The 18,398-nt window shown below is 39.9% G+C and overlaps 1 protein-coding gene across 2 annotated transcripts in view; it reads left to right on the top strand.

Moving 5' to 3' along the window:
* DCAF5 (DDB1 and CUL4 associated factor 5) overlaps positions 1-18,398 on the top strand; it is a 68,572-nt gene that overhangs the window by 433 nt on the left and 49,741 nt on the right. The window contains exons 1-5 of one of the 2 annotated variants that reach the window (XM_066321356.1): positions 6,216-6,234; positions 9,294-9,437; positions 13,662-13,698; positions 16,057-16,196; positions 18,230-18,359. In XM_066321356.1, coding sequence (XP_066177453.1) covers positions 9,326-9,437; positions 13,662-13,698; positions 16,057-16,196; positions 18,230-18,359 — 419 coding nt within the window. In that variant the 5' untranslated portion in view covers positions 6,216-6,234; positions 9,294-9,325. Of the gene's footprint in view, positions 1-6,215; positions 6,235-9,293; positions 9,438-13,661; positions 13,699-16,056; positions 16,197-18,229; positions 18,360-18,398 lie in introns of those variants that run through there. The other variant, XM_066321355.1, reaches the window with a different exon arrangement.

Raw genomic sequence — 18,398 nt, forward strand, 5'->3', positions numbered from 1 at the left:
ACAGGTTTTAAATTCTACTATTATCGGGGGGGGAGCCCTGGACAAAGTTTTTACGAGAGTGTTTCCCGGGCGCTGGGGGTGGGAGCTAGGGGTGCCCTTTTATATGATGGCTCGCCTGTCTTTCCTCTTAAAATACGTTTTTCTTATTTTGGGGGACGACGACGGAGAAGAAGCAGCCCCGCGACGCTCATTGTGGACACCGGGTGACATTTGTCAGCGCCGTGCCCGGGCCAGGGGTCAGCAATCACTGCCGGGGGCGGGCTGCGGCCCCGAGTTTGGCCGAGGGGGCTGCAGTACCGCTCGGCATCGGGCGGGAACCGGATCGGTTTAATCGAGGGACCGGTCACTTTGGGGCCATCCCTAGCCCACCTTTTTTGGGGGGAGGGGAGTCGGGTTTTGTTTTGTTCCTCCTCCCTTCCCTTGCAGGGAGCGTTTGTGGAAGAGGGGGGATATATTTGTGGTGATGGTTTTTGGCTTAAGGTCCTCTCTGTTGCCTGCCCGGGGCTGAGGGAGCCATAGGGGTGGGGGATGCTGTCAGGTAGCAGGGATGCGAGGGCTTGACATCAGCTGCGACGCCGAGGACGGGGAAAGGCTCTGCACCCCCAGCCAGGGAGGGGCTGCGGGGCTCGGCGGCCGGCTGGCCGCCTCCCCCCACCCCAGCAGCGCTTGGCGCAGGTGCGTCTTCCTGCTTCCCCGCCTCCGGGCTGCGAGAGGCGGCAGGGGAAGGAGGCAACTTGAGGCCGGGGCCTGGCCGGGCGCTGCAGGCCGCGGTCTCCTCGGGCGGCTCTTAGCGACAGGCCGGGGAATCGCGGGCCGATCCCGCCCGCGGCGCCCCGGGGGCTTGGGCGCTGAGGGGTCGCGGCGTTCTTCTCCCGCCGAGCCCTGGGACCCTGCGCTCCTCTGCGAGGGGGCAGAGACCTTCGAGCGGCGGGGAAGGGGTTGCCCGCCCCGGAGGGACCGCTCGTATCGCGCCGCCCCGGGCAGGGCCGGGCCGCCAGCGCGGTGTCCGTCGCAGGCCGCGGCCGGGGGCCGCTGTGTCCCGGCGCCCCTCGGCCCCGTCCGTGGCTCTCCTGCGGCCGCGGCCGCCGACAGGTCCCTCCCCGGGGGCCGGGCAGCGGCGGGAAAGGCCCGTTCCCTGGCCGCTGGGGCAGCTGCCCTCGGGGCGATCGCAGGGGTCGTTGGCAGCTCTGTGGAGAGTGGCACTCCGCTTGCCATGGGGCTGCCGCCCCGGTTATTAACCGAGGGCCTCGGATTTGCCTGTGCGCCTTGTAAATAGCGACGGGGCTACTGCGGAGTGTGATGGGGGCATGGCGGAGCGGACGGTGCACTGCCTTGCCGGGGTGTCTGGGCAGAGGTGAACTGTATCACACAGTGGTATCAGTAATAATTTCAAAGAGCATTCAATAAAGAGTTTTAATGGCTGGTTACATTTAAGCAAGGGCAAAATAGAAACCCTGTATAAGCATGGAGAGGAAGCTGATACACTGAAACCTTCCTAAATTTAACATTACTCCATGAAGAAACTTATAAGCATATGTCCAGTGATTTCTGAAGTGTCTGTGAAGGATCTTAGTGTTACTGTTAGGGATTATTTCATCTTTATGCACATGCAACTTCTGAGATATGCATCCATTTAGCTTGTGAATATATACGTGTGTACATATGTACATACGTATACAAGCATGAGTGTGTATTGGAAGGGACTGCTGATTCACCCATTCAAAAATTCCCATTTGTGCCAGTTGTCGTACTGGTTTGTACTGATCCTTCTCCAGTAGAAAGTAGAGGGATGTATTTTTACTTATAAAGTGCTACAGAGAGCTCAAGTGTATCTGTTTTTCTCTTTTTTATTTTCCATAATAAGTGATGGAAACACCACCAGTATTTTCTGCTATTGCTCAACAAGGCCTCAGGGTATACTTTTAAGTCTTGCCATATCATCAGTGCACTTACCTATATTGACATCCATTCTTTAGGCAGAAGCATAAACAGTCCAGGGTTGGAATGGACTTTTAAGAATTAATTTTGTCCAAATTGCCTGAATCAAGGTAGGTGCAGTGAGAGAATGAAGGCAGAGTTCACATCTAGTGGATGTCTAAAAAAGTGTGTATAAAAGGAAGGCTTTCAAGCAATGTCCAGTTTTCAATTTCCTAACTTTTCATAGAGCTTCAGAATGTTCAAAGAAGGGAAGGTTTTCCTCCATATGTGGTATATACATGCTACTGGAGCTCTGCCCTCCTAAAAAAAATACATGTGCTAGCAGTGCACAAATTTGGGATAACCAAGAACAGATTACCTTAAGTCTGACCTTCTATTGATGCCCTGAGAAAATGAAGAGCTCTAATTATGGTAACTTACTTTTAAAAAAGTTTCATGTTGTCCATGCCCATAATATCTAGAATGCTTTATGGGCCATAGCAACAGCAGGCAGGTGCTTTGTCAAGTCAAGAATGAGAAATTAAAAGTCCAAATATTTATGGATACTCTGTTAAATTTAATGCCATTATAAGACTAAGCTTCATTAAAATTACAGTCGAAGTACCCCTTTTAGAGGCCATCCTTGATCCTGAAGCTCTGAGAAGTAGTAACAGCAGGAAAAAAAAGCAATGAGGAAAGGTAAAGGAAGGGTGTGAGCTGCCTCTACTCTGAAGTTTTGTAGAAGAGTTACTTCAAAAGACTTCCAAATGCAGATAAAGCCTTAGAATTGGCAGCAGGAGGGTCTGTCTTCCCTCAATATAGTCAGCATACAGAAGTAAGGATGAGATGTTGGGTACTTCCAGCTACACTTATAACAGCTATGAGAGTTAACAGGTATATTGGAGTGCATGAAAAGGGAGAATGCAAACAGTCTTTTCAATTGTTCAGTCTTAAGTAATATGTATATTCTTAACCTAGAGAAGTCTACTTTGGCTGATTGACTTGTTAACAACTTAGACTTGTTAGAGCTGTTTTAAGTTTAGCTGATACAGTGCATTCCTAGTGGCTATACCAGTGCCATTGAAATATCAGCCTGTATCCAAGTTAGTGCTGTTCTCATCACTTGGCTGGAATGCTTTCCTTGGGTAGGTGTCCTACTTTTTTTTTTTTTTTTTTTTTTTTTTTAAGTGTCTCACAGAAGCAAGTCTGTAAGGCTAATGATTACTGTTTCAGTAAACAATTCAAACTACTTAAACAGGGTTTATATTGCAGTTACAGATAATTTTCCTGTTGTGATTTTGGAGAGAACTTCAGTGTAGACAAGTCTCGGCAGGCTCTCTGAAAGTGTGTTTGAAACTTTTTGGTATCTTTACTTCTTTAAATCTTGTATTGGAAGTGACATGTTTAATAGTATTTATTTCTGTTCTTAACCATGTTTTAAAGTAAAAAAGTTGAGGTCCACAGATTGAATTGGGGGCCAGTCTGGAGGTTCTTTCTGTACCTGTGTGAAACTCAGTGGTGTCACTTTACAGTAGGGAAGAAGGGCAGAGATTAATGTTTTGGGACAGGGGTGCTAGAAGAAGGGTTTGACACAAGGACAAGGACTTTAAAACTTTGAAATAATTGGAAGGAGGAGGTGACCACTCAGGAGATGTAGTGTGATAGGCAGAAAAAAAACTGCCTGTAGAATGACACAAGGGAAGAGGAAAGCTTAACGTATGTCTGAGTGGGTTGAAATTGGTTAAAACTTGCTTCTGGATGGAGTTGAAGGATTTTATTGGGCAAAACGTGGCTTTGCAACACTATGTACTGGACAGTGGCTTTTTTCTTTTCAACAGTTTGATAAACATGTGACTGTCCATGCATGGAAATTAAAATCACCATGCAATGGTATGCAACCACCTCTTTCTTTCACTTTTGCCAAGCATGTCCTACAATTCGATTTCCTAAAACTCAGCTTTACTTGGTCTGTGTAATCGTCTTTCTCCCATCCTTAGGTTTGGTGGATATGTTTTCCTGTTTGTTTATCTGACTGTCATTCCTCATGCCTGTTATCTTTTACAAACATGAGTATCTTTATCAGAACCTCCCACTTTTTTTTTTACATACTTTAAACTGCATTTTCAAGATAACTTCTGGAAAGTACTGTAATTGGAGACTTACTTAATCCATGCCAGTGTTCTTTTTCTCTTGGCTTTTTTTTTCCCTCCTACCAGATAATGCAGAAGTTAATAGCTGCTCTATGATCCTAAATTTGTGAGGGTGCTAGAAAGTATTGGAAATGCATCTGTCATTTAGTTTTTACATAAATCTGAAGAAACATGAGCCTAAAACAGGGGAATGAGATTACTTTAGCAAATGTTGTGGAGTATTACTTCTGAATAAGGGGATTGTGTATCAAGTATGTTTTAAGGAGGGATGCTCTGGTCTTTGTATCGAGCAGAATTCTGTGTGAGGAGGGAAAATAGACTCAGTTACTGTATCATGTTTTAATTAATGTCTGAGAAATTATAAAGTTTCTCAGGAAAGATAGGACCAGGCAACAATAATTTCAGGGGATAGGAGTTGAAGTTCAAGTTAAATAAGAAACATTACATGGAAAAAATGTAATGTGTTTTGAGAGGGACAGGTGCAACCTACAGCATGTGAATAAAAATTGATCTCTACAAATACACTGTGGAGACTATCCTATAGTCATGTAGAAAGGAAATGCATAAATATCACAGCATAAATATGATCAGACATGACAAAGCATGGGAAGTAAACCTACTGTGGTGCTGTTGGGGCCTCATACCTACTGTGGTGCTGTTGGAGTGCTGTGCTCAGTTTTGGGCAGTTTACTTTGAGAAAGATGTGCCCAAACTGAGAAAATTCAGAAGAGGGCATGAAGAATGATCAGAGGCCTAGAAAAATGAAATAGTGAAAGAGAGGACTCCAAGAACAGCTGAGTAAAACTGCAAGTCCTGAGCTGCATAAAGGTGATTTTAATTATTATAATGTGAAGTTGTAAAGTCTTTTTTTTTTTTTTTTTTTTTTTTTTTTTTTAATCTACTGGGAATAGGACAGAGAAATGGTCTCAAATTATAGGAAGAAAGATTTTAAGGTGATGTTTGATCTCGTACTTTGATCTCTTCATTGTATAACTCATCCACTCATTTCTCCTCTTCATTTATTGCACTGTGGCATTTTTGTAATTTAAAGTGTGAAACTGGTGTGATGGAAGCATCTGATCAGGGGGATGGAACAGGCAGGGAGAGGTTGTTTGTCTGTCAGTTGATTTTCTGTCAGGTCAACTTCTTTAACTTACCCTGTGCCTGAATGGCCACTGTATCCAATGGAAGGGAGAGTAGCAGGAGCACATGGCAAGGGGGAGTGGGATTATATGTAATGTCAAACTGCACCTTCAGGCTTGATACAATAGGGTAATCTGCCTAATGGCAAGGATAATGAAAAACTGAAATAGTTTGCCTTAGGAGGGGATGAAATCTACCTCAGCAGTGCTTTTTTAAGAGTAAACTAGAGACTTACCTTAGGGGAATAATTCTGACAGAGCTTGGCCTTTTGCCTTTGGCCAAGGCCTACTAAGCAATCAACTTCTTGAAATACCATCCAATCCTGCTTTCTGTGATTCATGCAACTTCTGAAGTAGATACAAGCAATAAGACTAATCTTTCATGTTATGGCTTAGAAGTATTGCCCACTTGCCGTGTAGGTTCTTTAGCAAATGGACATGGTGTATGGGACATAAAGGGGAGTAGTGGTCTTGAGCTTTGTCCACAGTCACCAAGGTTAATGCACTTTAAACTGCAGTTATTCAGAACTGACTGGTATGATTTTGAAGTGTTTTTGTTAGTACACAGAAGCTCAAGGGGGTTCCATGCGCTATGCAGATACTGTTTGGACTTTTACTTTTGGCAAAAGTATGTTCTGGCCCCCTTCAAACTATTTTAGGTCTAAACAAAATAGATTTCTCTTCCTGTGTCTTTTTGGTTTTGACTGTTTCTACAGGTTTCACCCTGCTCCTGTAATGAGCACTGAAGTACTTGACTAATTAGATAATTTAAAATATGATTCCTTTTTGAAAAATAACTGTAGAATGGTATTGTGTAGTTCTTAGCTGGGCCACACAAACTTTTAGTTTTCAAATTGTCAGTCATAAAGGGCTAAACAGAATCTGAAAAATAAGATGAAAGTAAAGCTATTTCCTCCTTGTAGATGTCAAACTTACTGTATCTGACACCATGGACTGAAAAATTACAGATTTTCTGTGGATCTTCAGTTTCCAGAAAATCCACATAGGGAGTCTTGCTGACTAAGGTATTTGCATATGGAGCCATATATCCAGGTTGTCCAGATATTATAAACCTGTTGCTGTTGCTATATGCTCTATATTATTTTAAGAAGGTGGCTTCTGCCTCAGTTGTAGAATTGATGTACATGCACAGTAAATTTACCATAAATTGAAAGCATTTTAATTAATCTGCATTTGCTGATCTACTGCACAGAACAAATGCTACAGACCAGAAGTTTCCTGTAATTTTCAGACTTGTAACTTATGTTGCATAATGTGTATGCAGTTTGTGTCTGATGAATCATAGTTCCTTTCTCCAGAGCATAAAGACTATATATTCACATTTTCTTTACTTTCTCTCTGTATACCTGTCCATACATGTGCACCTTCCTCCATTCTTCCCTCTTATGGTAAGAATCAGGTTTGGATAATGGAGATTGCATTTGCTGGTTTCAGTCACTTACGACTTGCCTTTTCTTCGGTGTTACTTGCCTGTGACTTAACATTGCTTGTTCTCTTGTGTGAGGATGTAGGGATTGCTGAAGTGTCTTGTTTGCCACAAATCCTCTGTGGTCCAACACATTGGGTAACTTTTTCTTTTTGGTGGAACTGGCCTGGAGTCTGAAGTATTTCTAGAACAGCTGAATTGGAATTAGAAGCGAGCACACTTTCAACACAGTTAATATTATTTTGTTAAACTTTTATGTCTCAGTGGGATATGAGAGGAATAAAACTGAGGAGTGAACAGGTGTAGAAGTTCTCAAAGAAAAGGATGTACAAGAGAATACATAGATGGAGGAGAGACTGTACTGCATGAGTGTGGGGAGCATTTAAAAGATCCTAAGATATGGAACGTGCCACCACCAAAGTCTCATGGAGATGTAGGTGTCTGGGAAGAGGGAGACATTTGTATTCAACAGGAAAAGTAATTTCCAAGGCAAACAGGCACTAAGGTATAAGAGCTTAGAGAAGGTAGTGGCAACTTTTCACGCTATCAAACCCTTTCCTGCACAGGTTGCAAATTATCCTGCTCCTACCATGCTGTATGTTGTATGTGTGCTGGGAACCACAGTAATAATGCTTGTTTTATGGATATCCTAATTTTTTTTTCTCCTCTCTGGACAGTGGTTGGTGGAAATGATTATGAATTTACTGTTAAAGTGATGCCTAGATGGCTGTGCTATTAGATAGGAGGATGTGTAGACTTTCTGCAATGGTTTTGCATTTTGGTTTGCTATGGCAACAAATAACAGCATGTTGCTATGTTTTGCCCTGAAATATCTTTTACAGAAAGCAATAAATGAAATCTGATAGAAGCAATGTTGGTGTTCACCTGTGTTAAATGTCGCTTAAATTGTTTTTTAGGTAGTGATGACATGGTGGCTGGCAGCTTTGGGAAGTAGTCACCTTTGGTGTGACAGTTACTTCTTATTCTTAACTTGAATAATGTGGTCATATGTTTTGACACTCATGTATTTCTATGTCTCCTTATTACAAGCTCTTCTGCAATCAGTAGGGTGCAAATACAACTTTCTCTCCTATTTCTAGACAGAAAGGAAACTAAGTTTCCATCAGTTTAGTTGACCATAAATGACTGTGAGATTTTGGATCCATCAAATTTGACTCGTTCTCAGCAGCTATAAAATGCATCACAAATCTTTGTATCATGAACTCTTATTTGGTATGTGAAATCCAAAATCAGGAGGAGGAATACACAATTTCATGGAGCATGGGTAATCATAACATGCTGCTGTACTGTCTGTCAAAGTGTCATAAAATCTGTTAGGAGACTCAAAGGCTGAGAGACTGTTTACTTGTAGGATGTTTGACGTAACTCAGTTCCATGGGAAAAATTTCTTAATAGAAACATATGATGTGAAAAGTTCTAAGAAATCTGATTAACAGTAGTAATGAAATCTATTTATGCATTCACCTTTTTTGCAACTAAACAGCAGGCCAAGTAATTTTGGTTTATTTTTTTCTCTTTTTTATGCCTTTGGCCTCTGGATAGCAGCTCCAAAGGCTCTGAGTTTAGGCTTTTGATTGTGCAAAGAATCAGTAAAATATTTTAACTGTAATCAGCATGTTTCTGGTGTCACATTTCACTTGTGATGCCATTCTCTTTCATTTGTTATTAAAAACAGATACCAAAAATACTTTGAGTCTGACTTGAAGAAACCTTATTCAGATTTTACAGGCATTCAAAATTGCTGTTGAGAATGCTGACCAATACAATAGTATCTTTTCTTTTTCTTTTCCTAATAAATAATAACTTAAAGCAGTTGAAGCACGAACAGTCTAATATTTATTTTATATATAACTGTTTGCCAGACAGAGAAGGAGGCACTTAAATATATTTAGGTATAGGGCTCTGAACTGAGAACTGCATGTAGGCAAGCAATTAGGAGTACAGCAAGATGTAAGGCAAGAGAGTTGAACTTCGTTTTACCAGGCACTCTCTTTGTCAGGATTTCACCTCACAGAAATACTTGTCTTAACTTTTACAGGTCTAGAAGCCTGGCATAACTGTGTGTGCTGAAGACTTCTGAATGCTTCAGTAAAATTTTTTTGTCATTTACCAGTCCTGAGCCAACCTGTGCTGTGAAGGCTTTGCAAAGACTGCTGGAGGATATACAGTTGTCAGTGAAAGGGGGAAAAAAGTTCATGTTTTATGAATAACATAAGCAATGCCGACAACAAGGAGTTGGTGTAGAAGCATTTAGCCAACATGCGTATGTGAATTTGGCGTGTAATTAATTTACAGCTTGCCATGGAATTTTACATAGCAGTAAATTTTTGAGTTTCCAGGTTGCTATAGGTTGTCACTATGTGTTGGCAGAATGGCAGCTGTTTAATTCAGACTTTTCCTGCTGATTGCTCTGTTTTCATTAATTTTAATTGAATATCTGACTGCATGACATCTTAATGTAAATGTGTGTCTGTATATCCAAAAAGGCATACATTTTTTATGCTAATCAAGGTTTTAGCTAAGCTTTTTATGAATAACTGTGGAGTTAAATAATTTGTCTGTAATCAATTTACACATGGCTCAGGCAGTAATGGACATTTCTTTTATTTCTTCTAGGAGGGGATGACCGCCGAGTCTTACTTTGGCATATGGAAGAAGCCATCCACTCAAGAGTCAAACCAGTTCAGCTGAAAGGGGAGCATCACTCTAACATCTTCTGCCTAGCTTTCAACAGTGGCAATACGAAAGTGTTCTCTGGAGGTAAGGAAGGAAGGAAGGGCACCCTGATTTCACATGAATATGTATTGTGAATGCCTTGGAGCAGAAGCCATGAGTAAGATCCTGCCCCACATGAGATCTGGAAGGTGTTCTTAATCAGCAGTTGGATTTTTTTGAGGAACAGGAAATCCTTTAGCTAGCACAACATTTTCAGTTTTGTCATGCCTTTTTCCAGACTCTAGTGTAAACTCATCATGTCTCCAACATCATGAGAATTCTGGGTCCAGTTTGCCTCTACTTGTGCTAAAGACTGTGGAAAACATTGTCTTTGTTATTCCCTCTTAGCTGTATAGGAGCAGACCCTGCATTCTGTCTGGCACTCAAGCCTGATGCTTGAAAATCTTTTCTGCTAATACCTGATTTCAATGCACCCTTAGACAGCTCATGAAGGACTATTGCCATCTATTGGTGGATCATTTTTTCTTAGATCCCGTTTCAATTCTTACGAGGGAAGCCTCTGTCTTTTAGAATTGTTGGCACCTTGGGCTCTGATAACCCTTGATGCTCCCTTTTTAATATAAACCGACTTTTTAATAGAAAGTTTAATTCGGTCTTAAAACTAAGGTAAAGGAAGTGGACATATACTTGTTCTGGGGTAATAGTTTCTGTAATTTAGGTCCATTTCACCACTTTATTTTTAAGGTGTTGAGATAGGGAGGAAAATTAAATTGAGAAGAAAAAGGCACAAGAGTGTCAATGCAGTCGTGTGCCATTTTCTCCTATATTTCATTTTCTCTATCTGGTGGAAATGGTCACAGGTCACAGAATGAATGAGAATTTGTATATCCAGTATGTCCACCAACATACAGCTAGACATACTTTAGGGTACTATGAGACTTAGTCAGAGCCGTTCCTTACCTTTTTACCCAAGACTTGTGAACTGTAAATCAATTCTAGAGATTGATTCTAAGTGCATGTAAAAGGTGGAAGCTTCTCATCCTTCAGTGTTGTGTTAAAATTATAATATGCCTAAGAAAGAAGGATACAACAAAACTTAAGCTGGCATCAGATTTCAAGGATGAAATGAGTCAGTTATACTTCTCAGGTGGAATAAAGCCCTAGACTGTCAAATAGTGATGCCTATCTTCTTATTCGGGGGACTGCTGTTTGTTTTCTGAGAAAAATAGCAGTACATGCTATCTTCAAATAAATATGTCTGCACAAGTGATTCCAGTGGAATTTTGGGCCAGAATCTCTTCTACTTTAGTTTGAATTCAGACAAATGGAACCTTACATGAATATTCAAGGAATGAAGTGTGCCAAATCTTGCTCAACCAGCTGGAATGGTATTTTCTCATGTCCATCTCAACCCTCTGTCCATTGGGTTTTGCTGTCAGAGGCTGATGTTTTCACAGGAAAGGCAGAAGAGTGGTGTGATTGTACCTTGTTGCTGAAGGTAACACCTGCAGTTAAGGTTTATATAATTGGTTATGGTGGATTTATGCTAAGATGCCAGGTTAGATGAGCTGTGGCAGCTGATGCACAGAGAAACTGGCCGTTCTCATATATTTTTCCTCCTCCGATTTGCATAAAAACACTTACCCTCTGCCAGAAATTATTTCCATTGGAGGAATCAGGAACTCTTTCAGCTGCTCCATTGAGATTCAGTGAGCTCATCTGCAAGGCCTGTGAGTCTGACTCTTGGATCCCTTGTAAAGAGTCATTTTGCTGCATGGCCTAGATGTACCATCTGTTTTATCTCTGTTGGCAAAATGGGGCTAGCTATATTTATTCACTCAATGATGTTCTGGGAGATTCTTAAAAAATCTGGAAGAATTGTGGGTTCTAAGATTCACTGGCTGTCACACAGACACTCACATCCACACCTGAGTTAGGTGTTGTATTTAAATCATAGAAGTTGGAATACTTAAAAAAACCCCAAAACTAAAAATTAGATTATGTTAGAATATGTAAACTAGCACGAGTCACACAGAACTCAGTTTATTCTGTAAGTAAATTACTGCCAATGACTAATGACTTATGATCTGATGACCTTTCTCTGAAGCAACTCTTGATAATAGAGGAGAAGGGATTTTCCACTTCAGTACAAATTGGATTGCATCCAAGGAATTTCAGAGCTCTTTGCTTTGAAGGAGCAAGCACCCCATGTAGCCATTACAAAAATGGAAGGCAGGAACTGAGTGGACAATGTTTTGCATGTAATCTCTGGGGGAAAAAAACTGTCCCAACAAAGTTCCCATCTCTGAAGAATATTTTTGCCCATCGCTGTCCACACACACTGAGAGTAGAGCAGCATTTGAAATGCAAGATCCCTTCCTAGCAAACTGTGTGGACTTTTTATTTCTTTGCAACTAATGTTAGGTATATGAAAAGCTGAAATAAATCTACAGGAAATTGAATTTGATTTTTTTAGTGCTTACATGACAGATACGGGGTTTAGGCCACCTTAACAGGGGTCTTCTGTATGTGCTCTGCAGTATTTCACCCTTACAAGTATAACTGAAGGGAATGGCAGTTTCTTCCTGTCTTTCTGATTGTTGTAACTGCAGTTATCAAAACAAGAGAGAATATAAATGACACAGTTGTGTACACAATTATGACCCAGTTAGTTTCAATGAAGAATGAACTGTCCAGTGTTAAAGTAAAAACACTGTAAGAAGAACCCCCCTGGGCTGAACAGCAGTGGTGGTGTGTGCAGGGATGAATCCTTACCAGAAGCATCCTGTTTGTGGTTAGATTTTTGTCACCACTTTCCCTTCCCGCACACAGAAGAGAGGAAAACAGTGGTTATTCCACTCTCCTTTCATTCTTTCTTTCCCATTTTGGAGCTTGTGATGGAAGGGAATTTGATCCCATGATAACTGGATGCCTGAAACCGGGCAACTGGAATGATTCTTTTGTTCATTCTGGATGGAGACTGAAGAGCCAGGAGTGTCTGCTGGAGGAAATTTTGTCATTGGAGAAACCAGACTACTGGTTTTTCACTGGAGAAATACGTAGGCACTAGAGTAGTTTTACTAGGTATAAACAGCATGTAATAATATATAATGGGCAGTTCCAGATAAATTAATGACCAAAGGAGACACTTACACTTAAATGACTTGCTTATTGTACCATGGAAAAGATGAGCTACTGCAGTAATCTAAGGCTGGCACAGTTTTACTAGGAGCCTGGGCAAAGAGGACATGGTTGTAGAAAATCTCATACCTCACTTATCAAAGAGAAACTTTCTCATATTTCTCTGTTGAGACGGAATACAACTGAAATATGTATGGGATCAATGAAAACTGAGTCAACTGAACATTTAAGAATCATAGCATGGAATCTTGCTCATTCTGAGCCTCTGTCTTTGTTGTGCATTAGGAAAGCTTCACAGCTCTACATCACAACTACAAAGATATACAGAACATAGAAATATGACTTTGCAGCCTTTCTAGTTTTGTGGGGTTTTTCTGAATTAAATATAAAAGTTTGTGTGTCCTTAAATATTTCTAAAGAGGAGGTGCCAAATTTAGGTAATAAAATATTCAGCACAGAGACTAAAAAAAATATCTTTTGTTATAGCTTGAAAAACTCTGCATGAGCTATTGGCATTTCTTGGTGGCTGTGACCCTCTTAGTCTGCACACATGTGGTTAGTTTCCATTGTATTCAGTTGGTGTGATCAAAGAAAAGTGACATGATTGTCTGGTTACTTGGTTTGGTTTTTGTTAATACAGGAAAAATTACACTGGCTGTCACGTTTGTGCCTTCTCAATGGCTGCAAAACCCTGAATGGTGACAGTGTTAGCTGGCAGTATTTGATCAGGGAGCCACACATGCATTTCATTTATGACATTTCTTTTCACCTTCCACGATCTTTTTATGGAGCATCCTTTGAACAGGAAGAAAGATGTATTTTTGTGAGAGTTGAATGTGTTCTGCTGCTTCATGTTATAGTCTTTACTGCAAATCTCCCCAGCTCAAACTAGACAAAGAATGATTAGTAGCATATTTAAATACAATTATTTGTTGACCAGTGGCAGAAGGAACAGGTTGGTGCATTTGGTCATGACTGGTGATATCACATGGGACCTTTCATATAACTGAGCAGAGGGTAACCACATAGCAACTGAGCTGGTCTTCTCTGTTTCAATATTGGTTCTGAAATTGTAAATTTTTTTAAAAGATGATTTGGGCTTTTTTTCGCTATAATGCTTTTTAATCGCTAGAACATGGTGTTAATTGCGTGTATTTCTTTTTTTAGGCAATGATGAGCAAGTTATACTCCATGATGTTGAAAGGTAAATACACAGTCTGTGTTTCCACTGCTTCAAGAACTCCTTTAATGTCAATTCACTGTAGGCATTTTCTGTTTTAAATCAGTGGTTTAGGAGAAGAACAGTGTCTTAATACTGCAATTTTTTATTTATCTAAATTCATAACTGGAATGAAGTATTCCCCATCACTCCATTTTCTTCTTCAGCACTTGCATTCTGTATTATTTTGACCTCAGGAAAGAGAATGGTAATTAAATATACATGCTCTTCTGCAGTCAGTGTAGTAGGTTCTGAGTAGATTATTCTGGCGCATAAACAACTGTTGGCACAGACTTGTTGTTTTTCAACACACTCACCTGACTTGTGTTTAAGATGGCTAGTGCTTGGCCTACCTAACTTCCTCTTAAAACTTTGGTTGCAGCTGCCTGATTCTCCACTCTAACATGAAGAATTTTGGTTTTGATACTTACTTTTGATACTTACTTTAAACCAAAACTGCAAAACAGTTTGCATACTTTGTTGTGCTATATCAAGATTAGGCTGTTAGTCAAAGTATAATTAATACAACAGTGGTAATATATTGACTTGGACTTCTCTAGGCATCTTGTCTATTGAGCTTACTGCTTTTGAAGTAAAAAAACTTTAAAATTTTGGTCTGTACTAATAACGGATTTAAGCACTGACCATTCATTTAACATGAACTCAAAAAAAATAAAGAAAAAGCAGGGATACATGTAAGAATGGAGAAACAGAAAACCTTACATTTGAGTTCTTTGAATAACATAATATGGACATGTTTCTTGATGTGTTTGTCCAAAGTCTTTTGCATTGAATTGTTCAGTGTATATCTGCCTTCCATCATACCTTATGTCTGCTTCTTGCCTAAATCTTACATGCAAGCTGGGCAAAAGTAACTTTGGCTTCTGTTCTGACGGTTTCTCAGGAATATAATATTGTTTAGTGTTTGGGATTTGTTTTGTTTTTAACATTTTAGGCCTTTTGGAAGGAGTATTTTGTTTGATTTTGTGTGTGTGTGTGTGTATTTGGTTTTGTGACAGTTTTTTTGTTTGGTGTTCTGTTTTCCTTGTTTTAATTAAATGTGGAAATGTCAGTTTTAGATGCTGGTGCTTGTGTTCTGAGTTTTTAAGATTCTACCACATCTTTGTAGTTTTAACTTTTCCATGTAATGCATTTTTTTCCTGCTGTGTCTTGTTTTGACAAGTTTTTTTTTGATATGTGCATATTTTTAATGTGCTTTTGTTATTGGGTTTTTATTATTATAGGTATGCTAAGTCTGGTTATAATCCATACAGAATTCCTTCCTCTAAGGCTATTTTGTGTGATCTTCTAAAAGAAACTTAGTAGCCCGAATTCTGATTGATTTCTATGGAAAGTTAATCTCTTTTTAATGATAACACTTAGTCTGTCAATTGCCTTTTCATAACTTTAAATGGCTTTTTCTGTTACTGCATTTTTTTTGCCTTTTTTAATAATGATCCTTGAGACAGAGTTAGTAGATCTGCCACTAAGAACATCAATTGCCATGTGAGCAAAATGCTGATTTCATGTGGGATCTGTTTGGTGCAGCTTCCATGAGATGAGATACAGAGATCATATATAGAGTTTATTCCCTAAAGAAATAAAGGGGCTTTTTAAAAGAAAAAAGGCAGTCCCACGATCTTCTGATTTAGTATTTGAGGTTTTGACCTCTCCATACCACTATTCCAGCTTTTTAGATGATCTAAAACATTGGGAAAAGAATAGAGAATATTCTTTTTCTTTTTTTATCACTGTGAAACAGCTGAAATCCAAATATACTTTTGGGGTAATTCTTTTATTTTGTAGGTTTTTTACCTACAAAATGTTTTCATGTTTTATCTACATGAAAAAATACAGATCTGGTCTATCCTGAAAAACAAAGAAAGCTTACTGAAAAAGCCATCTGGAAAGTTGCTCTTCTGTGAACTTCAACTGCACTTTTGGACAAAACAGAAATGTATATTAAAGAATGAACTTCTGTCTTGTTTTCCTTTTCACATTAAGTAGTAAAAAATTGACCTCAGGGGTCCCCAGGCTTCTTTCCCTTTCCCATTACATGCTCTCAGACTTAAATCTAATGTATCATGTGTTCCATAGCATCTTGCAGTATCTAAAATTTTTAATGTTTGGGTTTTAGTTAGAGAGCTTTTTTTCATCATAGCATGAAGTCACTGTACGTGAGTATTTTGCTTGGTTTTTGCTCTAATTAAAGACAAGGGTCTTCTTATGAAGTTACAGAAACTTCATCACAAAATATTACTAGGTAGACAAAGCAGCAAATACTTAGCTTTATGAAACAATAGCAAAAGAAGGAAGAATGATATTGTTGTGTCTCTTTTCCAGCACTGAGACTCTGGATGTGTTTGCCCATGAAGATGCAGTGTATGGCCTTTCAGTGAGCCCAGTAAATGACAACATCTTTGCAAGTTCTTCAGATGATGGCCGGGTTCTTATTTGGGACATCCGAGAGTCTTCCCATGGAGGTGAGATCTCTAGAAGGAGAACAGAATTGGTTGAGGAAGAATTCATGCAAGGCAAGGAAGAGGAAAGTTATGTTTATCTGGGACAGTGGAGACAGTGAGTCTTGGAGAAGGGTGAAAGTGAGGCATAGATCTTTTGGCCAGTGATTGGCAAGCCCTGGTCTTTACAGTTCTGTTACTGTCTTAAATGACTAATTTTCATTTTTATTAAAGAAGGTGTCCGCTCCCTTCAGAGACATGTTCATACTCCAGTGTGTAAGAGCTACAATTGTGGCTGAGCATAAGGAGCAATAGGAAAGTAATCCCCCTACTTTTCATTAAAATGACTTAGTGCCTCATTAGTTTAGCTCCTGTAATCTGTCTTTGACTGGCTGAAAGGCAAATGTTGATATCTTAAAAGAAAACCATGTTGCCAATCTATTTATAATAAAGGTGTGAAGGAAAGCACCAGTAATTAGTGACAATGATTTGACTAAGGAAATATGCACAAATTTAAAGTTTATTTTAAAACCCAATTCCTTTGTTTGGCAATCTGATGTTTGTCTCTCCACTCAGCTGATGCAGGTCTTTGCTGCTCAGTGGGGGCTGCCATTTTAATAACACAGCCTTTTATGTCCCAGCAGGATTCTGATTTGATGATGCAAACATAGAAGGTCAGTTTTGGTGTTAAACCTTATTAGGAGCTGCTGGCAGACCAGCAGCAATTTCTAAAACCTTTGAGCAGACTGACAGAACAAAAGTTGGCTTCTTTTCTTCTTCCTTTTGGCTCTTATGACGATGAATAGCACCATGGAGCTTCATTTGTGGTCAGAGACCTTTGTTTTCATCACTGCTAAAGAAACACTAAAAAGGAAAATCCCTGATGAAAAAACTTGTAATAGAGCATGAGAGGAGGGTACAGACAAGTAAATGTTAATTCTGTCTCATTTGCTTGATAGGTAGTAATTTCATAAGGTATTGGGAATTTGAGAGGGTTGCCCGCTTAACCATGTTTTATATGTTGTAATGAGGGAAATGAGGAAAGAAAATGACACAGCTCTGGAGGTGATTGTGGAGCTACAGGTGCTGTATTTGGTGGCTCAGATACGGACAATAACTGTCTCCCAAGCACTAGTGACACAGGAGTTGCACCAAAGCAATCGAATGGGAAAGTCTGGCCAAATCCCTGGCTCAAAATAGGGATTGATTCTGGTTTCTTAGTTGATTGGATGAGTGCCAGCTTGCCACAAAAGTTACAAACAAGGAAAGGAATTAGACTGTGCCTAAAGCTGTAAAGCTCACAGAAACAGGGAGGAGGTAACAGTGTCAAGGCTTTTCCCCACTCTTCATGGAGACAGTATTTTGATGGAATAAATAAGGCAGAGTAGCAGTCCAAGCACAATCTTATGTGAGGGAGAGTCTGAATGAGCATGTTTTCTACTCTGTATGAACAGCAAGAGCTAACTGTTAACATTTTTTAATGCAAGAGGAACACCCTTCTTGTCTGCTTGTACAAGAGGTGGTAAGCTTCTTTTCCCCAGGGTTAGCAGCTTGCATTGAGCTGAGTTGCATACAAGCTTATTTCACTTGTAATACTATTCTCCCTTAGAAGCAATTGCTGTTGCATTTATGGTTTGAGTAATCAGCAGTGGCTGTGGAAGCTCTCAGGTATATATTACTGGGAAGCTTTCAGAAGCCCCTACATGTATAGTCCTTATCAGATGAGCATTTGGTCATGAACCTTAAGAAGACTCAAAAATTTGATCTTTGAATAGCTAGTTTTAAATTCTGATAACCTTCCATAAAGAAAATGGTGTCTTGAAATACAGTATGTGTCCTTTTCCATATTTAGACAGAATTAATGTGCACGTGGGTGGATTTTAAAACTTCAGGTTTTATATTGCTTTGGATGTGTCAGCTTGAGAAGTGGTTTGAACATGTCTCCATATCTTCAGATCTTGTTATGCTGTTTCCATATTCAGCTGCCAAACTCCTTGCATCAAACAGTTGAATGCATTGTTTGTTCTTAACGTCTGAAATTTCAACTTTTTCAACAGAGCCCTTCTGCTTGGCACACTACCCATCAGCCTTTCACAGTGTGATGTTTAATCCAGTAGAACCCAGATTACTGGCTACTGCCAACTCTAAGGAAGGTGTGGGACTCTGGGATATTCGTAAACCTCAGAGGTATGAGCTGGCTGTCCTTGTTTTATGCTGTGTTATTTC

Source organism: Sylvia atricapilla, chromosome 6 (assembly GCF_009819655.1).
Source record: "Sylvia atricapilla isolate bSylAtr1 chromosome 6, bSylAtr1.pri, whole genome shotgun sequence".
Taxonomy (NCBI): Eukaryota; Metazoa; Chordata; class Aves; order Passeriformes; family Sylviidae; genus Sylvia; species Sylvia atricapilla.